Below are 10,998 nucleotides of genomic sequence, written 5' to 3'. Positions count from 1 at the left end.
CCCTAATGCAATATTTCCATGATCTCAAATCTCTCCATCTCCCACTGTTATTCTGCTGCCCCTCGGCTGACTGTCTGCTCCTTATGGGTAAATGCTAAATAGTGATGACACTTATGGACTTCACAGAGTACCTAGTTCTGTCTCTTCTTTGGGTAAAACCTCCCCTGGAATAAGACAGAGTGTTGTTCCTTGTTTCTTTTTGAAAAGGAGGCGTCAGCACTCTGAGTTCAGGTCCTGCTGTACTGAAAAGACTTTCTGGGCAGCAAGGTTTTATAGACCTTTCTAGGGATGACCAAGGCTCTAAGTTCATTTCTAAACTTTGTTGTAGAGCAAGATCACCTCAGCCACATTGCCTCTGCCCACAGCTATCATGAATTTGTTCCTGGGATTGATGTTCACCAGCTGTTGAGGTCCCTCACAACAGAAATATGGCCCTTAATGTAGTTGGTGTTTGATTAAGGCCTAAATCCTAAACTGCCATTGGAAGCCAACTGTGAATTGGAATAGGGACCTGAGCATGTCTTACGTGCTCGTAATTGCCTAAGCAATAAAAAGAGAGTGGCAACGGCATTGTGTACGACTCAAGAGAGTTCATTGTCGGCTCTGATATCTTGGATTAAATCAACGCAACTGGGAGGTGACCAAAGAAGGAATTCCTCAGGCAGTTTCTCATCTAGGAGGATGAGGTAAAATGCTGCTTGGTCACTGAAACTGGGTGGGAGGTCAAACAGGACCTTGTGGCTTAGCACCACTTTGATATATGGTGTCTGGATAGAAGCAGTGGTAGAAAGGGACAATGGCTTGGTTTGGTCTTTAAGAGTTTTCACATTGCTCTCCAGCATTACTTCAGTCTTCATGCAAAAGTCCTTTTGCTGCAACCTTTGCTAGGAGTTTTCATTCCTATTTCCATTTGCTTTCAGAGTGGAGAAGAATCATGAGCCATCCAGGTACTGAAAGATACTCATGGATCAATGTCTTCTTTTTACAGTGATACTCTAGGACTAACTAACAGTTTGGGACATGAGAATATTTTTACCAAGATGGAAGGAGTCAAAACCGTTTGTGCCAGACTGAGTATTTTGGGGTCTCTGACTGTCCCCATCCCACTGAGGTCCATACGATTCTCAAAGTGGTGGTAAAAGTGGAGAGCCTGGGAAGGGGAAGTACCAGAGGGGTGGCAAAGAGTCTAGTGAAGGACTAGGTTGCTCAGTTATACTTTTCAAATGCTTGAATTGGCACCTGTGGTTGCCAGTTTTTCCCCTCCAATTGTCATTAACATGAGTGCCCTACTTTTATCTTACTGGGTACAAAAGGAACTGACTCAGATGAAGCTTATATTTTTTTTAAAACTATAGAAAAAAACTCTTAGAGAATATTTTTGACAACTTGCAATGGTATGTTAAAATTTCTGGTTTTACCATGGCTGCACAGAAACCATGGCTGCATAGAAATCAAAGCTTTAAAAGTTAGAAAGAACAACAACTGAACAAAATACAGATCACCAGCTGAAAGGCCTGGCCTGGAGAAAATTGAGTGGGCAGATGGAGGAACTGGAAGGCACTGGAGTAGTGAGGGTGGGTCAGTGGAGAACACAGTTATGTGAGTTCCCATGTTCATACTCATATATACAGGGCCAATTTTCTCTAATCTTCCTCTTTCTGGAGCCGATTCCCTGCCCTCCTGTCATCATTCAGGGCTCTGAAATCTTCTTTCACCCACAGTCATCAACACTACTTGCTGGGAGTAGATTTGGGAAAGTCTCTGCTCCTCCATTCAACCACCATGACCATGATCTTTCTCCTATGTCATTGACTTGAGGCATCAATATTTCCTCTCTGTTTTTACTACAGTTGACTTCTTCATATGGTCAATCCTTAACCCTTTTCCCCAATGCGCACACACACATCACACCACACCCATACTCTATTCCTCTTCACCACATGTACACACACACTCCTCCCCTGCCATTTGGGTATATATTTTTCTCATTTCTTTTCACCATAAGGGGAGACTCTTCCTTTCTGTTAGCCACTCAGGACTTGCGAAAAAGGACCCATTCATGAGCAGTACAAAATCTAAAAGCAAACACATCTTGCGTCCTGGTGGTCTATGTTGTCTCTGCCATGGTCTGCACAACTGGGGATGTCTCTGAGGGAGACCGAGTCCTGGACTAGGGCAAGTGGAGCAGGGTGAGATTTTAAAATGAGGACTAGAAACTGTAAGGGACAGTGAGCTGTGTGCATCCTTGCCCCATAATATACTGCTGGGACTCCCTGTGCCACCGGGGCCTCTAACCCCCACCTCCTGTGACAGACAGGGGCAGGAGGGAAACAATACTGAGTCCCAGCCTGGACCCAGCCAAGTGTTTCTGTCTATCACTAACCCATCTCTGCAACCTGCCGTGCCCTATGCTAAGGCCCCAAAACTCCTTCCAGTCAGGGCTGTGTAAATCTGGAGGGCAGGAAACTCTCTAATTCACCCTCAAATTGGGGCTGGTTCTGTCACTGACATGATCAAACTCTCCCCCCGGACTGAGCTCTGCCCCAATGCCCTGATTCTCTCTTCTCCTGTGCAGAGAAAGTGATTCTGGATCCAGACACGGCTCATCCCTACATCATCTTGTCTGAGGATGGGAAAGTCATAGGAAGAGGACCCAGATGGCAGAATTGGCCTGACAACCCTAAGAGATTTACTACACTTCCCTGTGTGCTGGGCTCTGAGGGATTCACTTCAGGGAGGCATTGTTGGGAGGTGGAGGTGGGGGACGTGGGAGATCTGTGGGCTCTAGGGGTCTCTAGAGAATCGGTGAAGAGGAAGGAAGGGATTGGCCGTGATGCTGATGATGGGATCTGGGCTGTGGAGCAGTACTTGCGTAAGTGCCGGGCTATGACCACCTCAAAGTGGGTCCCCTTGGGCCAGGTTCCCAGGAGGATCTGGGTCGTCCTAGACTGTGATGAGGCATGGGTAGAGTTTGTCAATGGTGATACGGATACCCTGATGTACACCTTTTCACAAGCCTCATTTGCTGGGGAGAAAATCTACCCTTGGTTCTGGCTGGAGTATATTACTGAGGAACCCCAACTCCGACTCTGCCATTGAGACACAAGAAAAGTTTGGCAGAGAGGACCTTTAAATACCCACTTCATCCTCAGGTTATTCAGTGTAATCTCTATGTCCCTGGAGGGGCAGGGTTGGGTTGTTGGACTGTCGCACTACAGAGAGAAGGAAGTGGTTGAAACAGAAAGCCTAATCTCTTAGCCTGTCTGTCAGATCCTTTATGGACTGTATGATCAGAAACTGCTAGATGGGAACCAATGGAGGGTGGGATGTTGGGTACTGGAGAGAAATGACCCCAAACCAGGAAACTTTGGAATTTTTAAATCCCACTGAAACTGGAAATGACCTGCATTGCACTGCTGCTTTCTTTAAAGCTTTAGCTAATTTCAAGTGGAGACATTGCAAGGACTTACACAATTGATTTGGATAAACTTTTGTTCTTTCCTCTTTTCTCCTTGATATTGTTTAATCTTTCCCCAGTGATTGGATGTCCTCACGATTAGAGAATATAAAGCTATTTTTGCTGAATGAAAAATTTGTTTCCTCTTGGTTTGTGTTTTCCCCAACTCTGTTTTCATATTCGGTCCCTTGATGAGAATTTGTTACCAGAAGCAGGTAAGCTCAAAGAGTTCGGCTCCTCACTGACCATATCCCTGTTCCCGACTGGAGGGTCTTGTTCTCAAGATCAGCACATTCAGGATCAGGAAAGCCTTTTTCCTTAGGTCAGGTAGAAGGGCTGTCAGAAAGAAAGTCGGCAGGGCATAATCATGGGATCTTGCACTTGCTGATAATTAAAATCCTAGTATTCATATGTAGAAAAACCAGGAAAATTGTGCAGCTAGTATCCTGCCTCAGTCCTTACAGCAGCTCCTGATGCCACTGTCATGTGTGTTTGAAGGAAGCCCATGAGGAAGCTGCTTCCTGGCAATAGGGCAGTGATGCTTCACCTGAAGTTTGTCCAATGGAGAGTGACTTTGGGCAGCTTGAGGCCTCTTCTGGTCAAGGAAAGGGACTAGAGCCTGTTCGAGGAGGGGAAAAGGGCACATGCTTTTCTGGCTGTCCCTGAACTCTGCAGAAATAATTCTCCCTCATATACTTTTAGATTAAAGATGGTCAAAGCATTTGCATTTTCAAAGCTTCTTCTAAGAAAGAGAATTTTTGTGGGGGAAAAAAAAAGCTTCCATGTTGTCCACCAACTGTAAGTGAAACACTTCAGTGACAACAGCCAGACATGAAGAGACTCCAACTCAGTGGGGCTGGGAGGGAAACCTGCTCTGTACCAATGAGGCCAATTTTTCCATTGAGAACCTTGCTATGGGCAGCCCTGGAAAAGACTAAAAATTAGATGGAGAAATTACTGAGGATTATGGAATTTTGATAGAACTTTCTCTGAATTTTCCTTGATGTTTGAAGAGCAAGTCATAATTTTAAAAACTACATTACACAGTTTAGTGTTGCTCTATTATTCCTAGAGAAAATCACCTTCCCTAGTGCAACCAGGTAGTCAACCAACAGAAGTGCTAGGTGATGCTTACTTGCAGCAGAATTACACATTTATGGGGTACCTCCCCAATAATATATTTAATCACACAATGAGTAAATGGGAGACACCTCCTTTCCAATTAAAGCTGAGAGCATAAAAATGGCCTCATTTATAGCAGCTTCCATTGTGTTAACAATCTTGCTCATCTTTCTTTCATCCCAAGTAGTCATTGCTCAGACTCTCTGAGCCCCTTCCCATCTGTCACCCACTACCCACTCTGCAGCCAGAATAAATGCATGGCCTAGCTATCACCCTCCAAATGGGAAGGGTGAACAGCAAGGAAAAGCAGAAAGAGCAAGAAAATGCGAAGGCACAAGGAACGCTAAGGTATGGACAGCTCAGCACTGTGAGCGGAGAGGAGGCTTTATTGGCAGTAATGGACATTGTATCTGTGGTGGGATTTTGCAAGTAAGAACTTTTCCAGCCGGTGGTGAACTACAGCACAAAAGCTGTTATGAGTCTTATGTTCAGCAGATCCCTGGGTGTCCTTGACCTGCTGAAGCATTTGTTTAAACATGTAAACATTTCTATATGTCAATCTGACTCTTGCCAGAGAGGAGAGCACAGAAGACCTGGGCTGGGCTGGGCTGGGCTGGGCTGGGCTTCAACCTTTGGACCCTGCAATAATACATAAATGAACTTCATCAATCAAACAGTTACTAGTGACTCAGCTGTTTGGTGAAGTTATTCCAGTTTGACAATGAAATTAAATGTCCTTTGTATTTAACCAGTCTCCTCTCCAACAGCAAGGAGAACAGACTTCTCAGCATTGCTCTTGCCTCCATCTAAAATGGAGCATGTGCAAAACAGTCTACAATCCCCAGTGCTGCCAGTACAACCAGGCTGTGATGGCTTCTTTGAAGGATTCTTATCTCCCAATCCTAAAGGAGATGCCCTCAGGGACTGCCATTCAGACTTTGCTACAGGTATCCTCGCTTGCTACCTCTACGAAGGCAGCAAGAAGGAGAAGGAGGGATGTTTCAGGTCAGCATGAAAAAGTTAAGAACTACTTTTCAGTAGAAGAGTGGAAGGAAAACTGTCATCCAGCTCCTGGGCTTTGGCCCTAATTTGCTTTGGACAGTGCCACACCTACAACTGGGGGCAGTGCGCGGGATGGGCTGATCCTCATGCTCATATGCAGACACCTCAATTGTTCATCATAAGGCTACTCTGCTCTTCTGCTCAATGTCAAGCCAATTGTGAAATCAGGGATCAAGATTTTTCACTTATATCAGACTTGCACCAACAGCACGAGGTATATTCCTCTTCCTTGGATCCTCTGAGCATATATTCAATAATTTCTCTCTCCTTGCAGTCTCAGTGCCTGCATGTCCCCTTCTTTTACGTGTGACATTTTCTGGGGGGTTGATCTTTAGTCAGGTTGTTGTAGTTGTTCTATATGAAAGTTTGCAGTGGGTCATTGTTAGGAAATATTTGGGAAAGGGGTGCCTGGAAATGCAGAGGACTGAACTGGATGGCCTTAGAGGCCCTTCCAGACCTATGTTCCTAGGCAAGGCTACCCAGAGCGGGGTGAAATTGGTGCAATATGCCCCTGGCCCCTGCATAGTAAGGGCCCCGCAGCGTAGAGGGCACGCTGCCGCTGAGCCCCTTACTATCTGTCACCAAATCCCCACTCTGCAGGCAGAATGGATGCATAGGCTAGCTGTCAACTTCAGTGTGGGAAGAGTGAATAGTGAGGAAAACAGAAAGAGCAAGAAAATGTGAAGGCACAACAAACACTAAGGAACAGACAGCCCAGCACTGTGAGTGGAGAGGAGGCTTTATTGGCAGTAATGGACGTTGTGTCCGTGGTGGGATTTGGCAAACAAGAACTTTTCCAGCCAGTGCTGAACTACAGCACAAAAGCTTTTATGAGTCTTATGTTCAGCAGATCCCTGGGTGTCCTTCACCTGGTGAAGCATTTGTGTCAGTCTGACACTTGCCTGACAGGAGAGCAGAGAAGAACTGGGCTGGGCTGGGCTGGGCTGTCTGGATAGAGGCAAACCTGACTCAGGCAGGAGATGGCACTAGATGACCTCTGGCGGTCCCTCCCAGCTGTACTCCAGCACAATGAAGTACAATCGCAATATCTAAAGGAGATGTCCTCAGGGACTGTCTCTCATACTTTGCTACAGGTATCCTCACTTTCTACCTCTAGGAAGGCAGCAAGAAGAAGGAGGTCTGTTTCAGGTCAGTGTGAAAACAGTTAAGAGCAACTTTTCAATACAAGAGTGAACTAAACTGCATCGCCTTTGAGGCCCTTCTAGGCCTATGTTCCTAGGTGCCTCTACTTGCATTTTATTGGAAGTGTGGCTGTTTCTTTAAGAGCGGACTCTATTCCCACTTGATTGGATTTGAAATTGCTCCAACTTCCTGTATGCGATCCCTTCACTTTCCAGCCAGGGATCACTGCAAGAGGAAATCTCATATATCAGTTTGGAAGGAAAAAAGGACTGTTTAATCCTGGAAGGAATGACTGAGGATAAACCCTGTATCTAGTTTATAATGGCAGTTAGTTGTGAAACAATATTTTACAGCGTGAACGGGGCCCCAGCCAGGCTGGAGCATGGGGCAGTCAGATCCCAGCTGCTCCTCCAGGGGCGCGGCGCAGGGCAGCAAGCAGGGGAATGCACTCCCCCCAGCAGCCCTTCCTGTCCCCCGGCCCCTCACCTGCAAACTTTCTGGGGGTGGGCAGGGTGAGGGTACGCATGCACACTCAGCCCCCTGCAAATAAATTTTTCTCCCTCCGCCTATGTTTAATGACTTGACATGACTTTAATGGATGAGGTCTGTATGGATTTAATGTTATGAAAGGACAGTGTCCCAGCGAGTCCTTCCACATGTTGCCCCGTTTGTTTCCAGCATCACTCTGGTCTTCCCTGGCTTTTGCTTGAGGCAGATGCTCCTCATCCAGTAATCCTTTACAGCTGCATTTGCTCAGATACGTTCTCACCCCGATTTCTCTTTCTTTCAGCGGAGAAGAGCTGTGATCTATCCAGGTAATGCAAGTTCATACTGTAGTGTATGCACTGTATAATGTAATGTATTGTGTGCCTAGGACATGTAATGTTAATATACAGCAGAAGGGGAGCAACCCTGCAGGGTGTTGCAGGCTGTGTTGCTGAACTACAAATCCCAGAGGCATCTGGAAGCAGGAAGAGGAAGTGATGAGCAGTGATGAGCAACTCTGCAGAGTCCTGAACTTTTCTTTATAAAAGTAACAAAACCCCTTTTGGCTGTGGTGCTCCTGCCTGAGTATTGTGATGGGCAAGTTTGTTTTTACCCTGAAATAAAATAGTTTTCTGTAGCATACTGTTAGGTTAACAATAATTTAGATTATTGAAAAGTATTAGCTTTGTAGCTAAACACAAGGCATGACCTGTGGCCTTGCAATGCTGCTGACCACAAGACAGAATGATAGCTAAGCCAGCCATTTTCTTATGCCAAGTGCCTTAACCATTTTGTTAGAAAAAGCAAAAATTAAGTCTGTGTACTGAGTACCAGTTGCAGCTAGGAGCAAGGTAAGATAAGGGGGGCCCAGAAGGAAGAAGATGGTACAGCGGAGTACAGGAAAACAGATTGGAATGTGTAAGATAACACTAACTTTTTTCTTTTGGAAAAGTACTGAAATTTGTAATGCACCATGTAAGGAGATGATTACCATAAGTACTGCATATTCAATAACCTTGTAGTTTTCTTTGTTAGAAAAGGTATAAAAGATGGCCCCACCTTTCAGTGGGGGCCATTTTGCCTCTTTGCTGGCTTATGGTCATTTGCTCGAGCAAATAAACTGCAGTTAACCCTTTACACGTGTTGTCTGGATTCTATGCGGCTAGACAACGGACTCCAGGGAGTTTTCTCCCATGACAATTTGGCGACCCAGATGGGACCCGTCTAGCTTGGAGCCTTTGGAGATCTCCACCCCCTGACACCCCAGCGCGCACCAGGTGAGTTCACCTATTTGGGTCAGTCTTGGGAGGTGGACGGTCCCCTTGGGACCAATAAGGCGGGACCCTAAATCGGGTAAAGGGACGGTGCTGGTGAGTACCTCAGGTCTGTATGTTTTTGGTTTAATTTCTGGTTCCCGGTTGCTCCTGGGTTTTGGTTTCTGGTTAGTCTTTTAGAGGACTCTGGTCTTGTTTCTGTTTGATTGTGGGTTCGAGTCCCACCTTTATTCCTCTAGAGGACTTTGAGAGCAGTCTTTAAGGGTATCCATCTGCCACTTTAAAAGCTGTTAGAGCGGCAGTCTGGCCGAAAGGCGAAAGACACGGATAAGAGGTAGAAGTGCTGTTATAACGGCCAACAACTAGGGTCTCGGACTCAAGACGCCCCTCCTCACGGAGAAAGCCAGTGGGGTCCAAGAACACTGGTTGTTGTACATAGACGAAACAGCTTCTAGGTAGGTAGGACTTAGGGAAATGAGACTGCTTATACTTGGATATAATCATGGGTTCTGGTCAAGGAAAAGGAAAAGTTATTCCCGATTCACCCCTTGATTATATGATCAAAAATTGGAAACATTTGGAGGGACGGACGGGACTGTCCAGGTCTCGTATGGCAGAACTCCGTTTGGCCGACTGAACGTCTTATACGTCTCAGTTAGATTTGAAAAGACAATGGCCAGAGAATGGATCATTTGACCCAAATCTCTTAACTGCCTTGCGAAAAATCTTGGAGAACCTCCGCCCCGGTGAAATGGACTATTGGTATTTGTGGGACAATGTTGCCAGCAAATGGTCAAAGCTCTTGTCAGTCATCCTGACCCCTATATCTTCCCCGAACTTGTTAGCTCCCCTTCAATGTCCAAAACCTTCCGCCCCACCCTCATATTCAGAAGATGATTATAAACCCATGCCTAGGCCCCCTAACCTGCCGTTAGTTTCACCTCCAATAATACCTGAACCCCGAAGCAGCACCCCCGGGCCGGCCGAGGGACCGGAAAATTCTGGAGAGACGTCATCCCGATCGCCTCTCTCGGAATTACAGGGTCCCGGATATGCAGATAGATCAAGAGATCGCTGTCCAGATTCCAGCACCACTCCCATAGCCAGTCACACCCGTTCCCACACAGCTGCGACTAAACTTCAGTTGCCTCTAAGAGAATACCCTGTGCCTGGTGAGAGTGGAGGAGTTGTCAGTCACTGGACACACACACCATTCACCACCACTGATCTTTTAAATTGGCAAGTAAACACCCCCAAGCTCAGAGACGGCCCCGAGGTAGTTCTAAGGCGCTTCAAAACCATTTTCATGACTCATAACCCCTCCTGGTCAGATGTCATGCAACTTCTCGATAGCCTTTTAACCTCAGACGAGAAGACCCAAGTATTACGCCACGCTGACCAATTTTTAACTAATCAGCCGCATCAGGACCACCCCATGCCACATGGCGTGCCTACGCAAGATCCAAATTGGAATTATAACAAGGAAAGGGGAAAAAATGCAATACGAATGCTAAAGGAAAGCATCTTAGAAGTGTTAAAGAAAGCAGGAGATAAGACTATGAACTGGTCCAAAGTGACATCTACTGTTCAGAGTTCAGAAGAACACCCTTCAGACTACTTTGAAAGACTCTGTAAAGCCATGCGCCGGTATGGGAACATAGATCCTGAATCACCTGACACTTTGTCTGTGTTAAGGCTTGTCTTCATGAGTCAGGCTAGTGAAGATATTAAACAAAAGCTCCAGCATAACACTGAGGGTGTTGAAGGTAAATCCATGGCAGAAATCTTAGCCATTGCTACTAAAACTTTTAATGGAAGGGAAGAAAAAAAGAGAAAAGAAAAACAAAAGGAAGATCAGTCCAACATTCGCATGTTGGCAGCGGTAATTCAGCCACCGAACCCTTACAGGACCAATCTGCCCCGTGGCCCATTGTGCCTAGGCCACCGGGCCGCACCTACCAACCTCATGGGCCCAATGTGTGCCATTACTGCAAACAGGAAGGACGCTGGAAAAGAGAGTGTAAGTTAAGACCGAAAGGACCCCCAAGTGACAATCCTGAAAACCAAAAATTCAAGAACCCCCAGCTCGCTACTGTTGCCCCAGACTTTGCTCAGGACCAATTTAACAACTGATGCGATGAGGGAGATTCTACATGTCACCTTTTGCAACTATCCTCTGTTCAACCTAAAGAAATTACTCTAAACTGCAGTACTCAGGATCCCCTGATACCCTTAGAAATAGGAGGACACGTCTATGAGTGCCTGCTAGACACAGGGGCAACTTTTTGCAGTATTTCCAAAGGACACCTTTCCCCAAGCGGAAAACAAGTCACAGTTATGGGTATCGAGGGCAGACCTTTCCGTTGTCCTTTTTCTCAAGCTGTTAATATCAAGATTGGTCCTCTTTCAGCAGAACACTCCTTCCTCTTAGCCAATAGTCCTGTCAACCTTCTA

General features: G+C 46.1%; 2 protein-coding genes across 3 annotated transcripts in view; one reads left to right on the top strand and one right to left on the bottom strand.

The window, feature by feature from the left end:
* The window catches only part of LOC102384903 (butyrophilin subfamily 1 member A1-like), a 12,248-nt gene extending 8,599 nt beyond the window's left edge, over window positions 1–3,649 (top strand). Inside the window, exons 7-8 of one of the 2 annotated variants that reach the window (XM_025194018.1) lie at window positions 921–947; window positions 2,576–3,649. In XM_025194018.1, coding sequence (XP_025049803.1) covers window positions 921–947; window positions 2,576–3,099 — 551 coding nt within the window. In that variant the 3' untranslated portion in view covers window positions 3,100–3,649. The remainder of the gene's footprint in view (window positions 1–920; window positions 948–2,575) is intronic. The other variant, XM_025194019.1, reaches the window with a different exon arrangement.
* A 144-nt stretch (window positions 3,650–3,793) lies between these two features.
* LOC102384396 (butyrophilin subfamily 1 member A1-like) overlaps window positions 3,794–10,998 on the bottom strand; it is a 34,872-nt gene continuing 27,667 nt past the window's right edge. The window contains exon 13 of the mRNA XM_025194016.1: window positions 3,794–7,884. Within this exon, the coding sequence (XP_025049801.1) occupies window positions 7,880–7,884 (5 nt within the window). The 3' untranslated portion in view covers window positions 3,794–7,879. The remainder of the gene's footprint in view (window positions 7,885–10,998) is intronic.

The sequence above is a fragment of the Alligator sinensis genome, unplaced genomic scaffold (assembly GCF_000455745.1).
Source record: "Alligator sinensis unplaced genomic scaffold, ASM45574v1 scaffold1045_1, whole genome shotgun sequence".
Lineage (NCBI taxonomy): Eukaryota > Metazoa > Chordata > Crocodylia > Alligatoridae > Alligator > Alligator sinensis.
Note: the sequence above shows the minus strand (reverse complement) of the source record. Positions and strands in the feature narration are given on the sequence as shown.